This window comes from Theropithecus gelada, chromosome 2, assembly GCF_003255815.1.
Source record: "Theropithecus gelada isolate Dixy chromosome 2, Tgel_1.0, whole genome shotgun sequence".
Lineage (NCBI taxonomy): Eukaryota > Metazoa > Chordata > Mammalia > Primates > Cercopithecidae > Theropithecus > Theropithecus gelada.
In genome coordinates this window covers 84,424,723-84,446,237 of record NC_037669.1, presented here as the reverse complement: position 1 = coordinate 84,446,237, position 21,515 = coordinate 84,424,723, and the positions used below count along the sequence as shown (strand labels likewise).

The 21,515-nt window shown below is 42.0% G+C and overlaps 1 protein-coding gene across 3 annotated transcripts in view; it reads right to left on the bottom strand.

Annotated features, from left to right (window-relative positions):
- The window catches only part of ERC2 (ELKS/RAB6-interacting/CAST family member 2), a 970,915-nt gene that overhangs the window by 189,632 nt on the left and 759,768 nt on the right, over positions 1–21,515 (bottom strand). For all 3 annotated transcript variants that reach the window (XR_003118096.1, XM_025375698.1, XM_025375697.1), the window contains one exon: positions 9,176–9,310. Coding sequence is in view for 2 of the 3 variants with exons in the window: in XM_025375698.1 (XP_025231483.1) it covers positions 9,176–9,310 (135 nt within the window). In the remaining variant the exon portion in view is untranslated. The remainder of the gene's footprint in view (positions 1–9,175; positions 9,311–21,515) is intronic.

The following is a 21,515-nucleotide window of genomic DNA, read 5'->3' as shown; positions in this document are numbered from 1 at the left end:
AATAACAGACTTTGTGAGTGTGTGCAGGGTATGTTTAAAGGATGTTTCCTACTCCCTTTCCTCTGCTGGTCCCTTATCTTTGGAGTGCTGCAAGTGCCTGCAGTGTTTTAAGTCAAACATGATCCCTATTACCTCAGTTATAGAAAAAAAGAGGGGCAATGGTGTTTAGCAATATAAAATGGATTTCCCTGCTTCCCGACATTTCAAGGCTGGCCACCCCCTCTCAATGGGGGAGCTGAAGTGCTGCCTCTTAGACAAATTCGACTGGATTAAAGCAGCAAGTTGAAAAGAGATCAACCCTCCAATGTTGCCAAGATGCATTGCATCTGTAAGCTGGGGAGCGCAGGCTATGTCTGAAAAACCCCTGTTGACTCAAAGGATACTGCAACAAATCTCTTAATGTAACCCTAATACTGCAAACAAGGTGTAAAACCTAGACAAATCAGTAAAAGAAAGAAAAAAAAAACCACTCTATCCCAAATAGAGTAAGACTGAATGAAATCTTCAATAGGCTCAAACCTCCTTTAAGGAAAAATCCTTCTCTAACAGGAGGATACTGATGCATTAAGCAGCTCTGCATTTTTCCCATACATGAAGACCCTACCTGGCAGGGCTTATTAAATCATGCCCTCATGTGCTTACATGCAGGGAATTAACATCACACCCAGATTAAAGGGCTTTGACAATAACCTGCTCATCTGCAAAGCCAGCTTCCCAACTGCTGCGTAACTCCACCTTCCTTCCTCTCCTGTGGCTCTTAATGGTTGGGTGAGCATGTAACTGCTGGTAGAGGAAGGAGGCAGTTAAATACCTCCCACAACAACAGTTCAGACATTTGTCCCCATTTCCGTCTTTACCTGTGGCCTCACAGAGAGCCACCGCAGGGTTACTCTACAGCTTCTGCTCTTAAAAACAAGCAAACAAATAAACTGCCACTTTTATTTCCCAATGGTGGGAAATCACATACGCCGTCTGGCTCACTTTTTAGTAGTTTGGGGGATTTTTAGTAGTCTCTGGGGGATAAAGAAAAAAGAGACATCTGTGATATCTTTCTATTTCTTAACCTGCTGAGTTTTAAACACAGTATCCTCCAATCTACTTGTGAGAAAAGAAGTATTGGGAAAGAGGCAAGTGGCTCGCAAGAGCTATTTCAAAATGCATGCCAGGATATCCTTGGCTGCAGTTCTGAGAGGACTGGCCCAGATGTGGCAATGGTCAAAATCTCTGAACCCTTCTTCCATGCAATACACATCAGCACCAATAAGAGGTTTCTTCATGGGTTGTTGAATTTGAAGGCTTCATCCCTACATGAAACAAAACTCAAGGCTTCTTCCAAGAAGTGGGCCATGAAATTAGATATACAATGCAAAAAAAAAAAAAAAAAAAAATCTACTGTCTCTTATCTGGGCAAACTTTAGACATACGAGCTTGGTTGGAAAACTGATATTAAAAGCCTAAAATATGTAACTTTTCTTATCAGGTTACTATCATGGGGAACTAAAAATTCCTGGTGTTTTGTATGTTCCATAGCTATACTTTAGTAAGGCCTGATATACGGTGTTAATTTTTCTTCAGTGGAGGAAACATGAAAATATATTTATGTGTGCACATACATATATATGTATATATAATGTATATTCAAACATGCACTCAGAGGAAGTTAGGGAGAGAAGTTTCTAGCTAAACATGATCTTGCGAAATTCTTCCATATGTGGAAAAGTCCTCAGTTCATCTGACATAGAGTGATACATACATATATACACACAGGATGCTATGTATACATTTATCCCACATTCAGTTAACCTCAAAACATAAAATAAATTCTTTTTATTCCTCCCTAAGCAAAAGCTAGGAATAACAACTCTATATACAGAATTCATCTTCTGGGGGCAACAGAGCAGGTTGGACCCCTTGCCTGTCTCTCAGAGTTCAAAGGGCTGCACTTTGACTAATCTGCCGGTGAAAGTGCAAGGGAAGCAGAGCATCAATCACGAAAGCTTGCCCTGCATTCACAAAGAGGGGCTCAGTGGGAGTAGGGGATCCCACGGCCTCGAGCTGGTGCCCCAGGAGGGGCTGCTGTGACTGCTTCATTCTTCTGGTGGACTGTGAGGCCCCACCAACTTCTTGTTGACTAAACACAAAATGCAGAAGGAGGACAAAAGCAGGTGGGTTTTATGAAAAAAGATCTAGGGCCAGGAAACACATGGGCCTGGAGTTGTCATCTGCCTCCAGCCACAACATCAATGAGGGCCTAATTGCAGGGATGGCTGGCAATTCCCCTCTTTGAGGAATGCTCTTATAGGATGCTGACTAATTCTACCAGAGAGCAGTACCCAAGGCTCAGGTGTATGCAGAAGGGACAGGGGTAGGAGGGTGAGACAGCAAAAGCCCTGCTTTTCTTTTCTGAGCCAACTCTACCTTATGGCTCTTTTGCCTGTAGAAAGAGGGGAGAAGGAACATGTTTAGGGACCAGAAATCTCAAAACCAAGGCAGTGAGTGCTGCAGCCTCTCTGAAGCAGAGTATAGGTTCAGTACTCTAAGCATCTGCCTGTATGCAAGAATCCAGGATCCATACACAGAAAGGAAAAGCAGATTTCTATCAACCGTTATAAATTAGGTCACTGGGATCATTTTACTATATCTTAAAATGCAATCTATGTATCAGTTCTGTGACCACCAGTTTGAAGAGAAGGCCAAATCTAGGCACGGGTTCTTTAGTAACGAAGAAATTTGATGGTTTATGGCAAAACAACATGTGTCCCAAGTAGAATTCTACAGGAATTTTCAGCAGAAAATGGAAGTGAACATTCAATGCTCTGAAATATGTCCAATGGTACAAACACACACCTTGGCTGAGAGCCAACACATGCTGGGACCACACAGTCATCAGGAGCAGCAGAGAAAGCACCAAGGATTACTATTTATATCCACAGACAGATTCTGGAAATTACCAAGTAGAGTGGATAATATTTAGGATTAGGACAATCAGTTTCCTAGGACTAGATCCATAGAATGGACAGACACCTTAAAGTTCATAATGCAAAAGGGAAAACCTAGCTTCTACCACAGAAAAGTCACTCTCTGAAAGTACCCCTAGCACCCTGGCTGATCTGACAGCAGCCCTTAGCAGAATAAAGCATCCTCTGTTTTGCTCTGGGGGCACAGTTTGCTCCAGATCCTTGCATGTTCAGAAGCTCAGGGGAGAGTGAGCAAGGGAATGTGAGTCCTGGCAATCCACTGCCAAGAACCCCCTGTGATCCAGAGCAGTTCCCCTTCCCCTCTGGGCCAGTGTCTCCACTACTTGAGGATCTCATTCTGGTGACTCCATGGAAGCAGAAGAGTTTGCAATTGGCACAGGGACAGCAGGAATAGAGAAGAGTAAACGGGAACAGGGAAAATGGGGGGAAATGGAAGGAATAAAGTCACAAAACAGAAGAATGGAAATAAAGACAATGAAAGCTGGAGCAAATGGAAAGAGAACAGATGAGATGATATTTTTTTCTTTTTCTGTTTTTTTTTTTTTCTTTTCTTTTTTCTTTTTTTCTTTTTTTTTTTTTTTTTGAGATGAAGTTTCACTCTTGTTGCCCAGGCTGGAGTGCAATGGCGTGATCTCGGCTCACTGCAACCTCCACCTCCCAGGTTCAAGTGATTCTCCTGCCTCAGCCTCCCAAGCAGCTGGGATTACAGGCACTCACAACCACACCCAGCTAATTTTTGTATTTTTAGTAGAGATGGAGTTTCAGAACGTTGGCCAGGCTGGTCTCGAACTCCTGACCTCAGGTGATCTGACTGCCTCAGCCTCCCAATGTGTTGGGATTACAGGCATGAGCCACTACGCCCAGCCAAGATGACATTTAATTCAATTTTGGAAAATAAACAAAACAGGATAAAATTTACTACAATTCAATGGGAAAGGGAAAACGCACATTTGCACTCAAGAATAAGTGGAGCCATCATAGTTGTGCAATCACAAATACACGTGGTTACTTAGATGTATCCAAGAGGTTTGCCACCAATGTGCAGTACTCAGAGACTTAGGCTTTCATCTGAGGCCTGTTGATTTTCAGTTTTGTGACTCTGGATCATTAACAACCTCTGAGTTTCTTTATTTATACAATGGGGATACTTCCATCTGCCCTTCCTATTTCCTGAAGTTACTATAGGAGCAGTTCATTCAACAGACATTTACAGAGTACCTAGTAAGGGCCAGACACATGTGAACATGTGACAAAGAATCTGAATATAAAATGTGAAATTCAACCAAATTTTTTGGTAATTGATCGCATAAGTATCATGTCTCCATGCTCCTAAACTCATAGCCCTCATTTAGAAGTAAGTTTTCTGTAAGTAAAATGTGAAATGAAATTTAAAACTTAAATATGATCAGAAAGTCTCAAAGGTGGTCAAAATCCCTTGAGCTCTCCAACACCTATGAGCGAGTATTTCCATTCAATGAAGGAGGAAGAGGAGAGAAGAGTTTTCTCTTATGAGTTTTTCACTTTCAAAAGTGGCCACCTACTCTGAGGTTACCAGCCCCAAAATGTTTAGGTTCTTTGTCATTTAGGCCCTTCCCAGCTAGAATTAGAGTGGCAAGTGCTTTAACAAATAGAAGTAGATTTTGCACAAACAAGCAGTGAGATCCAGGTCCTTGAAGACCTAACACCCAATCCAAGACCCAGGAAGAGAAATGTGAGTCCTAGATGCACAAAGGGTAGCCTGCATGGTGCCTGACATTTTAAGTTGGCTGGAGTGTGGACCTCATGCTAATGCTGTGCTTTTCTTATTCACCAGGTTAGTATATACCTGGGAGCCACTGGAATGAGCTTAATAAAATATGACTTGTACTGGGACAGTAAAACTTGTATGATGTCTAGAAAAAGGAAAGTAGAAAGACTTGATATCATTGATATGTTTTAAGGCAGGGAAGGAGATACTATTTAAAGAAAATGACAGATGAGACTGATGACAACAGGTACAGAGAATATTTAGGAAAAGCTGAATTTCTACTTGGCTTTGTGAAATCAATCTTGGTAACCTAAGAAACATCTCTAACATGTCTCCAGCATGTTTCATTTACTCTTTGGACTTTATTGTTTCTCAAAACACATGAGCAGCTTGTGTCATGGGAAATATTTGTTGTCTGCCCCCGTGGTCACTTCTTGCTTTGAAGGATTTCCCAAGTCATTATTGGGATTTGTCTGGATATTCTACTTGGACATATTCAATGGCTGTGACCATCCTAGGGGTCACAGCCCACCAGCTATTAAATGCTTCTTTTTCAGGTAGGGGGCTAGATTGTTGAACGGCCACACTGCACTGACTTCTCTTACATCTTCTCCAAATCTTCCCACCTCCTCAGTAATCCCTGAAGAGCTGTGTATTTATGACTATTGTTGATATCCTGGGTCCTCAACCTTAATGACTCCCTTAGTTTAGATCTACTGGGTTCTTGGGATCACTCATTCTCAGATGTCAGTGCCTTTAAGAAGGTATCCCAGGAAATGAATGGAAGAGGCACTTCCATTTTCTGTTGTGCAAAGCAAGAAGTTGCCTGAAAATCCCACCTTCTGATAAAAAATACTGCTGGAAACTGGTTCAGTCATGTTATAAAATGGGTAGTCTCTTTTTTCACCTGATACTCTGAGAACAATATTTCTCAGAGCACAGATGTTACTGAAAAGAAAAAAGAAATCTACAATCAAATAAGTCTGGGAAATACTGGATTAAATTAAACTGGAGAGCTTTCTTTCTTATATGACTTTTTAGATCCTTTGATCTGCTAATTGCCCCAGGAAGCTCGAAGATAGAGTTATAATACGGAGCACTTTCACAAAATTCTTTGCCCAGAGAGTCTTTGTTTCAAGGCTTTCCTCATGGGACTAATACTCTAAAAGTTACTTTGGGAAATGCTAGTCTAGACTTACAATACTTGGATTCAGTTTCTCTTAAGGAGCAAGAAAAATCACAGTGAAGGAGAAAGGAACATGGAAGAAATGGAAAAAGAATATAATCATGTAAGTACCTGGCAATACTTAAATTGAATTACCTAAGGAAAAATGAGTTTTTTCTGGAAAAGTAACAAGGCAACTGATTTTTCCTATTTCTCCACTTTCATGTGTTCTGATCTCTTAACAAAGCTCAAGAGGCAATATCAACATTTTGTAGCCCTTCTTCCATAAGTCATTGTTGGTCAAGTCTTTAGGGCCACAGGAAGTCCAGTGTTGGAAGATTCACAGAAAGGGAATCAGGAATCCCTGGAAGAGACCTTTCCCCTTTAAGTCAGGTCAGCTAACACGGGTACGTTATGAACATTTAGTTAAAATCTCATCCACATCACCCCATTATTAGGACTCTCATGCTTTCATATGGCTGTCATTTTTCTCCTAAGAAGAAACATATACTCATATGTACCCTAGATGTATTAGTGTATGCGGGCTACGCAATTAAGTGTAGGGTTTGTAATCAATTGGGAAAGATAACTATTGATAACTATTATCCATTGATAACTATTTTATTCTGGGACTTAGATTGGTAACAGTACATATGCTGATATACTAGTTGTTGATTACCAAATCTGAAATCTTCAGCACAGGGGAATGTATCATTCCACTAGACCTGCGATGCCCAGTCAAAAGGGGTATCCAGCTCAGGAGATACGGCCATCTCCAACACTGGTGCCAATCTACTCTCACACTAGGGTTCCTTGCTTAATCTCTCCTTCTCTAATTAGAAGAGTCTAGCAAAGGAGCCTTACTGACTTGATGACTTCAACTTAAAACCACAAAAATACCCTTCTGGTCAAGAGTATTTTACTTTCACAGTGAACCCCACTACAGAATAAGTTTCTAAGGTATGGGCCCCTAATTAAGTTGGAGCTACCTTTTATCTGTCTTATTCTGATTGACATGAACCAGATGACCTGGATTCTTATTCTAGGACTAGACAGCAAATGCCTTGAAGACAGGGGTTCTGTCCATCATGCTGTTCCCCAAGTGCCACATCATGGCTGCCATGGAATTAGGTTAGGAACTCGGAACAGGATTCCAGCCTATTCACCCACTTCCTGGGCCCCGGCTTTCTCATCTGGAGAAGGGGATGAGGTTAACTGCCTCTATGCCCATCGGCTGCTTAGAGTGTTCACTGAGATGGTGGATGTGAAAGTGAAAGACCATCACCATCTTCCTAACAGTAGTAGTGAGAAGCATGTGCCAAAGGTCTCAACAATATGCCTTAGCCAGATACTCTTCAAGGAATGCTAACTCTTCTGGGAAGGACACCACCCTATGACAACCTCTAGTGTCGGTGGACAAACATGAGAGTCAACCAGATAGACGAGACACCCTAGTTTGTGATCACAGCTCTCTGGAAAAGTAGCAGGAGCCTAGCTTTTGTAAGAAATATCATTCACAAGATGTGCTCTGGTGCTTCATTCCCAGTAGAACATATGAGCATATGTGTCTCTGTGATGAGACAAGCTGGTTTGTTATCTCAGCAGGTCCCTGGGTGACCCACTCCCCTGACTTGGCTCCAAATCCTTCTTTCTACTCTTAGGGTGCTCTCTGTTTTTCTCTCTGTTGGGTTTGAGTGGGGGAACTCAGGATGGTCTTCTAGCATGTGTGGCTCAGAAAGAATGGCCAAAGTGGGGACTGCAGGCTCCCACCAATAAAACCTCATACTCTCCCAATCTGAGAGAAGGCCAAGGAGAAAAGGGCAGGGACCAGGGATGAGAATGAGTTGTTTTAGTTAGCAGGATGCCAGGTCTACTGGGGCAGGCAAAGGTGGGGAGGTGGTAGTGGTGGTGGTGGTGATGGTGAAGGGTGATAATTGAATAAATAAAACCAAAACAAAACCAAAACGCAGACATACAAGATAATGACATGAAATTGACACCGCTCTCCATATTTCAGATCTCCAAATCAAGAGCATATTTTGGCAGCTAAAACATGAAATCATGCCCTGTCTGTACTTGGCTTCAGAAATCTAAATTATTTCTATGTGAACAGCTTCAGCAATGTTGGGGTCTCTGAGGGCAAAAGCTTCCAGGTACAAAGGTCAGGTCAAGCTCAGTGCTGGCTGCCTCGCTGCATAGCTCCCAGGAGAACTTCTAATGCTGTGTTCTATATAAACAGCTCCCCCAGGACTTGTACTCCAGGTAAAACAACTTGGAAATTTCAAATCTTAACTTCTTTGGGACGCTAGCAACAGGAGGTGAAAAGGAAACAGAGCCACCTGAAAAGTTTTAGGAGCATCACAAGTATCTCCTCCCCCAGCAAACAATTAAACTGCCTCTTCACACAGGTAATTCTGACAAGCCCTCACCCTGCCATATCCAAAGGAGTGCATACTTATCCAGATGGTTCTATTTTGTTACCTATTGCTCCCATCTATGGAAATGTATCAGTTGCACTAGGATCACCAAAAATGGGGGCAGGGGGAGGCGAGAATCTTAGTACAATGAAGTAAGAAATATTGCTCTTATTGACTATATTATCCTGCTAGTTTGCATTTAATTTCCTAATTTCCATAAAATTCACCTTCAAGAGTTTTAATACTAAACACTGTAAATAGTTTTTGCATTTGGTGGGTGAATGTAAATATTGCTGTAAAACCACAGGCGGTTTTTTTTTTGTCAATCCATCTTTTCATATGCTTTACTTAGTCAAGGAGGAGATAGGGTCCAAATCAAATAAACCAGACTCCTTGACTTCACTGGCTAAAACGCCAGCAAAACGGATTTCTCTCCTTGTTGTTTTACTCCACCATTAATTTGCATCACTAAAGAATTTTCTAGGAAAGTGCTCAGCGAACTCAAGGCTTCTCTGGTTGCCAAGTTCATGGAAACAAAGTGCTTTCTCTTAAAACTCTGAAAAAGACATTCCAAAGTAACCCTCCATGAGATACCGAGCCAGCAATAGACTACATATCTATGAAAGAAGAAAGGAGGGGAGGAAAGAAAATGCATAACATAAACAAGAAAAGACAAAACCTTAAAGAGGAAGGAGAAAGAAAAACATTTAGATTCCTTGACTGATGGAAATAAATACCAAAGCTATTAGTTTCAGTTCAAAGAACGTATCACTTTATGCTGTTTATTATTTCTTGAGGATTATTTATTTTATCTTAAAATATCTAAAGGGTAAAAGGGGTCTTGGAGGTAAGCAGCGATGAAACTGACCTGGTCCGGAGAGGGCCTGTGATTGGAATGTTGCGACCTCCCAGGAGATCGATGGTGGTGGTGATGGTGGTGGTGATGGTAATGGTGATGGTCCTCATCGTAGTTGTCTGCCATCAACTTCATTCTGTTCTGGGTCTGTGCAGAACAAAAACCAAGGAAGATTCCATCAGGAGCTAGAAGATCAGTCAAAGAGATTCAGGGCATAATTATAGTACCTATAGGGATCCCTTTGTTCCTAATCCAGGAATTTCCACTGTTAGTCAAGTTGAAACTTAATAAAGAAAGCACCATGCCATTAACTTTGGTGAAAAAAGCTTTGTCACATCCTTAAAGCTATTATGTTACATCTGTAAATGTTAATGTACTTCCTCCTTGTGATTTAAAAGGGAAAAAATGGACATACTCTAAGATGCTTTGCTTTACATTGTCAAGCAATCACAGAGATCCAGGGCGAGCTTGCAATCGCAGAGTACCAACAATTATGACTGAGATTCTAGACGGACACTCTAGAGCAAGCTGGAGATGGAAGTCCTGGATGGAAAGATGGGAAGGGCCGGATGGAAACACAGAACTACAGATAGACAATGGTCTCACAAGACAAGGCAGAGAAATCCACTCAAAAGCTGCCAAATGCAAATATACTGATGGAGATGGTTTACTGCTATGATGACTTCTTGGGAAATGGCTCTCTATGGACATTTTAACTGATTTTCTTCCTTGAGGGAACTGAGCCAAAGGTACAAAGTCAATGGGAGAAGAACTGACCACTCTAATTTACAATCCATGATGCCTGTCACATGAGGCAACTTGGAGTCATGGTTAAACCCCCAGGGCCATAGAAACGTACTGCTTTATTATGCACGGCAGGAAATGGACCAGTGATGAACTGGCCTGACAGGCTCTCAGAATCTAGAAAAATGCCTAAAGACCACGGGAAAAGAGCAAACAAAATTATCCAGCTCAGAAAGTCAGGAAATACGGGTCTGATGATAGACCTGCCTGGATTCAAGGGATTCAAGTCCTGGCTCCACCTCTTTGCTGGTTATGTGACCTTAAGAGAGTAAACTATAAACCTTAATTTCCTCAACTCTAAAATGGGATTAATAGTGCCTCTTTCCTTGGGGTTGCTGCTAGGAGCAAATGATGTGATGGACTTCAAGTGTCAGTCCAGTAACTGGCAATGAAAGTCAAATGCTGTCATTACTATAGTTACTGCTGTTACTGTTTGCTATAAGACATTTTTCCTCCTTTGTATGTGCTGCTTCCTTTGCTTGCAATGCCTCCCTGGCCCCTTTCTTCACCTTTAACTTCTATGACTGGCTAACTCAAACTATTTACTCTAGGAGCCTTTTCCTGACCCTGTCCTTGAGGCTGGGTGACACGTGCCTCCTGCGCACCATGGCTGTATAACCACAGATTTATCCGTCTGTATGTCCATAGACCTTGAAGCTATTTCTTTCATCTGCCTCTCCCCAGAATCTCGCATAGGGCCTAGCAGATGTAGATATACAATACATGCTGCTGTAATGAGTGACCAAAAGAATGAAGGGGCCATGATTTTGAGGGATGCTGCCATCCTAGAGACAAGCTGCATGTTTGTTTTCAGCAGGGAGGGTCACGGAGAGTTGAGGACATTTCATGAGTTGCCATAACAATCCCACTGGTGGCTCAAGATGACAATGAACCAACAGTACTTTCAGAGAGCCAGAAGTCAGGGGTTGGCAGAGCCTCCAACCATTTGGAGTTTTATTATGTAATATAAATAACACACTGACAATAAAGAAAAGTCTGGGCCTAACATTGTGTATTCTTATAGTATTTTTCACATACAATCCAACTTATTCTCAACACTTTCCTAGGAGCAATTATTATCCTCATTTGGCAGCTAGAAAGGTAAGGTGTAGATTTCAGTCCTGAGAGTCTCTTTCTTGACATAGAACATGGAGATTTTCTGGGTCATCCAATTCTCAATCTCCAGGCTTTTTCCCTTGTCTTGCTGCTAGCAGAAAAGGCAAACAGCTAAACAGGTAGAAAGAGATTTCCCATAAAATGCTTTGGTTCTGTTAAGTTTTGGAAACACCTCACATCCCAATTCTATCTGCCAGAGGATGTCTCATGATTTACTCACTCCTTTTTAAAAAATGTGTACAATATTTGAAAGCCCCCAAAGTGAATGTTAAAAAAAAACTGTGTATATGAATAAAAACAATAAAAATAGAGGGAAAGATCCACTTAAAATTAAATAAAAAAATCCCAGGCAACCTTTGGCAGCTGAGAGCATTTCCATCCTTCACTTGTCTACTTAAAGTGTCAGAAGACCCAATGGGCAAGTTATGCTTTGTGAGAAAGAGCAGGTCAGTGGAGCTGCTGCAGACTAAGTACTGAGATTCCCCTTAGTCAGTCTGCCATTGCACATGAGATTCTGAAATTCGGCGTTCACACCTAAAATTCCAGTATTGTCAGGATCCTGTACTTTTGAACTCATGAACTAATAAATCTGGAATTGTTTCTTCTAAATAGAATTCTGAGAGCCTGAGGGGAGCTGTAAGATCTGCTGTGGGCAAGAAGGAAGGGACTCGCTTGAGAATGAAGGATGGAGCCTAAATGAACAAATAATAATTCTGCTATTGTAAACATCGTAATATCCTCATCCTTTGGGGAAGCTCCTGTGATTTTATGAGATTATTTTCTTACCAGCAACAAGCCTAAAGTTCCCTACCTTTGAACTGTATCCCATAAAAGAATGTACAAGCTAAACAAGATGCTATATGCAGTCCTAAATGTGTCTGCTAAAATGAGGTGTTGGAGAGTAGGCATGTCATGGGATAAAGACTGTAAATGAATGATGTCATCTTTCCAATTTGGTGCTGAAATATAAATAAACCACGTTGTTCATGTGAATACCAGATCTGGGGGAAATGTACACAGAGCAATTGTGAGCGGAAGAGGCTTCTTTTGATTAGTCTGGGCTGGAAGAGAAGAGTGTGAAACAGAGATGAAAAATGAGAGTTTGGTCTGATACTCTAGATCGTTTTTATTTATCTTGCTTGTAACATATCCCCTAAACTGTGACCAGTTTCTTACTGGCTAGTTGCTGGTGTTCTCTCCTATAAAAACAGTTTGATCAATCTTGATCCTTTAATTGTCAAATTTAAAATGGATCTCTTAAATTTTTTTTTTTTTTTTTAGATCTGCACTACCTAGCTTCATCTACACCCAATTATGTCGGTTTACACCTAAACAAGGGTCTGGAAAGATAAGAAGTCACAAATAACACTCCCTAATAGTCAATGAAAGAAAAACTACAGAAATTTGTAACAAGGATTGGACACGGATACTGTTTGTTCAAATAATTCTAGGCAAACTTACCAGGTGATCCCATATATAATGGTTCACAGCCCTGTAGCCTCAGATGCTTGAGGTGCCCACTGAAAAGCCCGAAGCAGCAAATCTTCCAGGAAGGCAAAACTAAAAACCCAGGAAAATTAATATAGAGTTGGAGAGGGATTGCTTTCCACAGCACAGCACTTGGGAACTCAGGGACTCATTTAGCGATTCACTGAGGCCCATTTTTATTTCCTTTGCAGTGTCTACCAAACTGCTGACCAGACACTTTTGCCTTTGGTTAACTGTGTTATACTCTTTTTACTATATTATGTCATGACTGGAGACGAATCTAATCAGATTTCATTTTCTACTTCCTCTTTCTTCCAGGCGCCACCTTATTTCTCTGGGGCCATCGCCTCCTAACAGCTCTCCTGCCGCACTCTCACCTCCCATTGAACACATTCCATAGCCAGAGTGACTCAGCTTTCTGTTCCTCCCTGGATTCAAGTTCTCGGGAGGCTCCCGCCACATTCAGGAAAATGGCCTGGGTCTTTGACATACTTAGGTATCTTTTGCTAGGTGACTGCTAGTTACTTCCACAGTCATACCTCCCGATCTCCTTGTCCCAGCCTTGGAACATGCTATTCTCTCTCTTCGTCCTGCTCTTCACTCTCTACCCCTTAAACCTGAGTTATGCCCATTAGTTCTCTGGTCTTAGCTTCAACGCCATCATCTCCAGAGATAACTTTCCTACGCCTGCCTTTTCCACTGCTTTCAGCAGAATGCTGTAGCCACTCCCCTGGGTCTCTGCCATCACAGCACTTATCTGAACCAATGGTAACTAACTGCAGGTTCGCTTGGCTTTCTCCACCACTAGGTTGAAAATCTCTTGAGGGAAGTACTACGTGTGGATTGCCCTTGCACTCCCCATCTAGGGCAGAGTCTCATGTCTTAGCTGTTAAGTAAAGGTGTGTCAAAGTATATGAGTGTAAAAATGGACGGATGGAGAGGGCACACAGGCTACTGTGGAAAAGATAAGAGGGAAGATGTGAGTCTAGGATGAGCCAGTTGAGTATTTAACTTTTGATGTGATAGTTTAACTTTTCCTGTTTATTTGTTTTTGTTTGTTGTAATTCTTGGGAGTGGCGAAGGCAGAGTATGTGCATAGCTTTGGAGCTGTTGGGAAAGTCTAATTGGTCTTCTTCAAGAAATATCCCATTCCTTAAATAATTGGACCCAGTGAAATACTATACCACCTCCCTGATTACTTACCTCATTAAGAATAAGGGGTGTTGGGGTGTTATCAGTTTCATTTCTTACTATCCCCTAGCGTTTGGGGGAACAGGAGCCTTTAGAAAACCTCTGTTACTGCCAAAAGTCAAACATGGAAAACTGAAACTTTATCCATTAACTAAAATATCTGATGAACACCATCTGTGAAAAGGTGCCAGATATTCCAACTCTTTTGACATTTCTGAAGAGTTTATCCAAGGAGCTCTTGAAACAAAATGAAAATCCTTGATTGACTAGTAATAGACTCAATTGCCTAATGGCAATATGTAGTGATAAACACGTCGTATTAAAACTGCTTTTAAAAATATTTTAGCAAGGTGGCAATAACAAACTATGCTTTGATCAGTCATCTGGATCAAGTTAACAATAAAACCTTCATGAATATGGTTTAAATAAGAAAAAAATATAATAAGATCTGTTGCTACGGGATATGGAGATAATACTGTACAACAGCAATTACAGTTTTATTCTATCAGGCTTTCTTTTCTTTCCCTGTTTCCCACCAGGGAAATCCCAAATGTTCAGGAACTCTTCTACTGTCTTGTTTCCACCTAATCAGAGCAAGGTGAACAGCTCTTGTCTCCAAGTAAAAGATGAGGAAACCAGACAAGAATGGGATATCTAGGAGAGGAGAGATTTCCTGACCATCCACTAGACTCACATAGCAATGAATCATAATTGAGTAGAATCTAAGTTGCAGTGCTCAGGTCACAGTTGGAGGACAAAATGAAGCCAGAGGATGCGGAAGCTATTAAAGGAATGTGCTGCATTGGGGAACTTTCTGGGAGTATGTAAGAATAAATGATGAAAAGGCTTGTACTGTGGACACTGCACTGAAATTCACTCAACACTTACTAAACATCTGCAACTGCAACGATGCCAAGAATAATTATGTGCCAGGCTAAGTGTTTGGCCAGCATTCTCCTGCTGAATCCTCACTCCTGAGATGGCTCTTCTTGGGGCCCTCTTTCACAGATGAGGAAACTAAGCCCATAACTATTCAGCTAGTGAGTAGAAGAACAGAACTCAAACCCAGGTGTCTGACTCCAGAGGCCTGCAGTAGTGTCATGAAGGGTAAGGTCCAGTCCAGGTGCGGGGGTGAGGCAAAGATGAATAGGACATGAGGAAACAGAAGCCTGACTATAAAACAGTATAAGAAGAGGAGCAGGAGAGAAGGGTATGGTTTAAATGGATGTTCAGAGGCAGCAGAGATCACCTCCAGCTGAGGGCAGAGGCATCAAATAAGGCTCCATGGGTCAAATGCCCCTTGAGTTAAGACCTGAAAGTTGGCTTGGCTATAGGTATAAGGAGAGAACACTGGGGAGATTCCACAGTAAAGTGGCCCTCTAATCACCTTGAGAGGAAAACCGGTCAATGAGGGGAACTAGAACACCAAATGTGAGATATGCAAGCGTGTGTATGTGTGCAGGCTTCCTTCATTCCTTTGTTGGATGTGGGGAGAGCAGGAAACATGTGTGAGACAAAAATCCACCACCTTATTTTTCAAAATAGCATCAACTTGTGGCATTTGGAAGGAATTTAAGACAGAGCCACAGCCATGTACTCATCCATGTCAAACTAACATCTCTGGAAAAATGGGCCAGGCTCTTGGCATCTATGTGTTTTACAGATATCTACACAATCCACTGCTATAGCATTAGTCCCACCCTGAGCACTGGTCTGATCTCCAAGAACTCATTCAGCTGATCCATCCTTCCTGCCCTTCATCTACAGCAGAACAGAACACTGGTCGGACTCTTCCTCCCAACTTTGTTAAAGGTGGCTCTCTCTCTCTCGGTCCCTATTTACAGACAGAAACTTAGTAGATCATCATGTAGGTTTGGCTGGTGTTTGTATACCTACTCAGTAAGCACTTTTATTTTATTTTATTTCATTTTATTTTTAATTGTTGCAGAGAATGTCAGTGTCCCTCCTATATTCTCTTGTTCCACACCAGATCTTATTTACAGCTTGGATAGACAGTCCTGGATGTGCTGCTGTCTTCCCACCAGGAGCCCATGCATCTTCCTCTGCTTGAGGTTTTGCTTTAGCCACAGTTGCACACTTGGCCAGGGAACGGGGCAGATGGGAAGTGTTGGGGAGCTCATGTGCCTGAAACAACTCTCAATCTGTGAGGGAAGGAGATGGTAGATAAATAGCCAACATCCTGGCCCCTCAGAGGACAACCCTACAGTGTGCTCCAGAATCTCTCACTAGGTCCTCAGCAGTGGGAGCCCTGGTTGATTACAGCAGAAAACTGCCCATTAATGCACCCCTTGTTGGCCTTTTCCCTTCCCTGTATCACTGCCCCGTTCTCTCACCATGTTTCTGGAGATCACTTCTCAAATAAACTACCTGCAGTAAAATCTTATCTTGGGATCTGTTTTTTGTTTGTTTGTTTGTTTCTGGTTTTTGTTGTTGTTGTTGTTTGTTTTTTGAGACAGAGTCTTGCCCTGTCACCCAGGCTGGAGTGCAGTGGTACAATCTCAGCTCACTGCAACCTCTACTTCCCAGGTTCAAGCGATTATCCCACCTCAGCCTCCAGAGTAGCTGGGATTCCAGGTGCCTGCCACCACTCCCAGCTAATTTTTTTTTTGTATTTTTAGTAGAGATGGGGTTTCACCATGTCAGCCAGGCTGATCTTGAACTCCTGACCTCAGGTGATCCACCCACTTCAGCCTCCCAAAGTGCTGGAATTATAGGCTTCAGCCACCTCGCCCAGCTTGGGATCTGCTTTTGCAAGAATCTCAGCTAAAACCCTAATCATAGTTGAATAATTAACAAGCCTGTACTTAATTTTTGCACAGGACTAACACGCCTGTGACTCCCAGGCTCTTTTCTGTGAATACTTCTTGAGAGTTCTCATCACTTAGAGTGACAGAACTCTCACCTTCCTTAGGGAAGTAACACCTGCCTGGCACTAATTCAGTTTTGGCCAAACATTCATACTGAGACTCAGACTGAATCAGGATTCCTTGAGTCTCATTTCCTGTATCTATAAAATGGGCAAGTGAGGGAAGAATGTCTTCAGCATAAACCAAACACCATAGATAGATAGACAGACGCTGATCTACTGTTCCTGTTGCACATTTTGTGCAGTTTTTCTTTTCTTTTTTCCTGCTAAAATCAGGGGAGGGAAATTATGTTGCTAAGTTGCTTTCTGTGGCCAGGCGCAGTGGCTCATGCCTGAAATCCCAGCACTTTGGGAGGCAGAGGCAGCCGGGTGGCTTGAGCTCAGGAGTTAGAAACCAGCTTGGGCAACATGGTGAAACCCCATGTCTACAAAAACAAAATACAAAAAATAAGCTAAGTGTGATGGTGCATGCCTGTAGTCCCAGCTACTTGGGAGGCTGAAGTGGGAGGCTGAGCACAGGAGGTTGAGGCTGCAATGAGCTGCCATCACGCCAGTGCACTCCAGCCTGGGCAACAGAATGAGATCCTGTCTCAAAAAAAAAAAAAAAAAAAATTGCTTTCTGCTGCCACCTTAGGAACCTGAGGAATCCCCTAAAGGGTTATGGACAATGATTGTAGCCAGGAGCATCATCTCCACTGTTCTACTGTCAGCCAGTGCAGCCCATGAGGAAGGATTATTTATAGAGAAAGAGTTCTATATGCCCAGCTCATAATGTTAGGGTACTAAATAGTGGCAAAACAAGACTGCCATTGTGAGATAGAGCCACCTGTTAACATAAAAAATAATAACCAATGCCTGCTTGGCCCTTGCTGTGTGAACAACCCTGTGCTGGCATCATCTCATTCAGTCAGTCTGACATCAACCCTGCGATGCAGGCAGGGGTGGGGGTTGTATTTAAAATCTTTAATAGCTGCTATGACAGACGCAGAAACCCAAGAGAACCAAGAGTGACACAGGTGCACATGCCCTGAATATTTGCATTGGTAGAAGCTCTTGTTACTCCCACTTTAGAGATGAAGAAGCTGAGGCTTAGGGATTAAGCAACTAATCAGAGCTCAAATAACTGGTAGATCTGAGGCTCTGACTCTGGAGCCTCCTTTGTAACCAGTGCATCCCATTGCTCAGATCCATAAGGACCAGCCCCTTCATAAACAAATCAAGACTGACCTGGGAATGGCTCTGATCACCCACTCCAATCATAGCTTTAAAGAAAAGCAGCTCACTTTTGATTTTAAAATTCCCTCTGAAAACAATGGAACTTGGACACATTATAAAATCTTAATGGAGCCCCAAAGAAGTCCATGTTGCTGACCAACCCCTAATATAAATTCAAAAGTCATTATGCACAGTCCACATTAGCTTTTAATGCTTCAACCAATGAGACAGCTAATAGCTAGGCTAACACATTAGCAACTGCTGACAACCAAGGAATTTCTAACATCCTGAGCACCATTGCTAGTGGTGGAGTCTGGGGGAAGGGAAAGGTCCTAGAAGTTTCCACCACAAAGTTACTTAGTTAAGCGCAGGTCTGTTTAATTAAGTCGTGGGCAGCACATGCTATACTTAGCTTTTAAACACTTGTAAAGTCCTCTTCATTCATTTATCTTACTTGTCACTGACAAGCTCTTCAAGGACTGTAACAGTATGCAGAGCATGAAGAGCCTGGGTAAACAACACATATTTTATGTGGAGTCTAAACTGTTTCAACTCAGAAAGTCAATAGAGGGTCTCTGAAAAAAAAAAAAAAAAAAAAAAAACACACAAACTTTTTTAATAAAGGGAGGAAGCATTCTATGCATGGTCCGTTAGGAGTTTATTTAGAAAATGAAATCAAAAAAAAAACCCAATTTTTTAAACCAAAGAGAAAAAAAAAAAAAAAAAAAAAAAAAGGGAGGAATGGAGGAAAGAAAGGAGGGAGAGAATAAAGGAGACTGGGAAGAAATAAAGGAAGGAAGAAAGGAGGGAGAGAGTGAGGGACGGAAGAGAAAGAGGAGAGAGAGAGAAGAGAAGAGGTAAGGAAAAGAGAAGAAAGAGAAGAGAAGAGAGAAAAAGAAAGGAAGGAAAGAGGAAGGACAAAAAGTGTTTGCAGGTGTTGAGATTCAGACTCTATAATTGTGCTGACAAGCGAAGTCGACATTTTCATTCCATTCATAATTCAACAAATTATTATCACTGGTTTAGGGAGAACTGGCATCATCAAAACAGCTCCCTAACTAATGAATGGGCAAAACAGCCTCGGGGTGTGGACTAACAGAATTGGCCAATAGGCTAGAAACTGGAGCGTGAACATTCTAGTAGAACTCTAGGAGAGTATGAGATTCTAGGAGAATATGAGGTTAAGTAAAAGCCAGCAGTGCCCTCCGGAAGGGGCCGTGAGAGTCTTAAACAGGGCTATGAAGAGAGGTGTTCACATACCCTTGGAGGCAAGATAATTCACAGGGAGTAAATGAACTGCTCGACAGTTATATGTTTACTCTAAAATGTAAACAAATTATAACAAGCACATCAAAGAGAGGATTCATAGAAATTATGTCTTAGGATGTGGAAAACACTGTGAAGTTAATCCTCAAAATGTCTGAAGCTTGAGACACCACCATCAGTAGGGAATGGTAAAGCAATGGAGAATGGACTGGGTTGCAGGCAGAGGAGACTAGAAACTCAGGTCAGCCCAGAGAGAATGAACGTGTCCTGAGAACTGCGGGAGGACAGAAGGACGCTGTCCTTCGAGGGCTTTGACCTTCGCGCAGAAGTGGAAGCAAATGCCATCTGGGCCTGCTCCCAGTTCTAAAGCGGACTGGAAGGGCATAAACCTAAGACCTCCCAGCACCTCACCTCCTTCAAAACAAAACAAATGACCCCCAAAGGGGGCGAGAAGCGATGGGGTGAGCCCTGCAGAACATGTGGTGGGGCTGTGTTGGCCAGCGCTGAGCACAGTTCTGACCCCAGGAGGTGTGGAGACAGCCAGGAGAGGCTTGGCAGCTGGGAAGGAGAACCAGACAGGGAGAGGCAGCCAGGCCCTTGGAGGGAGAACAAATCCCTCTCCCCAGCTGGTCTCACGCTTGGGTGAGACAACTGGAGAAAATGTAAACATGCTCATTAGCAGTTTTCCAATCAGTTGAAAAACAAATGGGAAGAGAAAAATGGCAGTGGATTGTTCCAAATACCAACTCTCTGCCACATCTCCTCAGGTGTTTATCTTCATCAGAGTTACCCACTGTGCTGTCCTCCCTTTCATCTGGATCTCAACCCCCTTACTAGCTTTACCCAGAACGCTTGGAGCTCACCCTAACTAGGGTTGATTTAGTTCTATGAGGAGTCACATACTCCACTCAGGATAGAAGGTCTCTGTGGACACCCCCAAAGATGCACAAACAAGACAGGGACATCATTTGCAAGTCTCCCCACAGCCTTGTCCAAGCTGATATTCCCTCAGTACATGAACATGAAAACTCATCAATAACCCCCACCTCTTCTCCTGTGATAACTTACCGCCCAAAGAAGAGGCAAAGTGGAAAGTTTGTGAATCTGTGTGTGAATCTGACAGAAATCCAATTTCCAGAAAGGATGAAGTTACACTCAAATTTCATCTGGAAATGTCTACTGTGTTGAGTCATATGGTGTTTTTGGTTTTTTTTTTCCTAACACATCAACTTGAATTCATTGAATGGGTACATCTCAAAGAACACTTTCTCTTAGTCACCTATTTAAGGTCGAATCCAAAAAGCCTGGTTGTCTGTGACCCTGAAGTTGAAATAGCTTAAGTACAAAATGTCCAAATGTATTTAAACTTGCATCTGAACAAAAATAGATACTAAAGTATGTAACTGATGTTTCTTGACAGTACCAGGAAAAGGCGGGTAACTTGAAAGTTGGGGAGACCTTCTCGTAGACTAGAGAATTTTAGGGCTATCTTAAATTTCTCCCCTACAAATAAAGACTTGCCAGAACAACCTAAATTCATAAAATGTTAATACTGGGCCACATCTTCAATTAGTGAATCTGAGCTTACTACTTTACAGAGGGGAGACTGAGGCTCCAAGACAGGGAAGGTTAGTTGCTGATGGGCCCAGGAGAAATCCCCAGAATACTTGACTGCTGGAACCTGGCCCTGTCTTTGTCCCGGCTGCCGTCTCATTTGATTTGCAAGTGCAGACGAGTCCACCATGTCCATGACCTGTAACACCACAGGCCCGACTCATGTCGTTGGTTTTGCGTTCCAAAGTACTATGGTATTAATTTCCATTCTTTCAGTCTAAACAGCATCAAACACCTAATCATTTTGTTCTTGATGGCTACAGATAGGTTAAGGAATTTTCCATTTTCTTTGAGATATGAGCCTTATTTCTCTAGCAGAACTACTGATTAGGCTTTATAATTTTTCTTTTTTAAATAACATCTATAAGTTTTTATTATGTAAATTATACATGCTAGTTATGAAAAATTAAAGAGTACAAGAGAGTTTATAAAAAGAAAAGTAATGTTCCCCCTCTGTCTGCCCCAATATTTATTCCTGCTGTTAAGGTTTTTCTGCCAATCTTTCTAAAAAAAATTATGCTTAATGCAAGCACAGACACATATACATACCCTTTAAAAATAATATCTCCAATATGTCTTGGCTGCTCTTCCACATCAAGAACATGGAGAGCTTCCTCATCATTAATGGTTGCATGTTATTCCACTCTATGTGTATACTTTTGTTTACCAGTCTTCTATTGATGTGTTCAAATAGAGACTCCAAAAGGGAAGATATCTTTTTTCATTTTATTCCAAGATGCATCCCAAGCACCTAAAGCACGGCCTGGCACA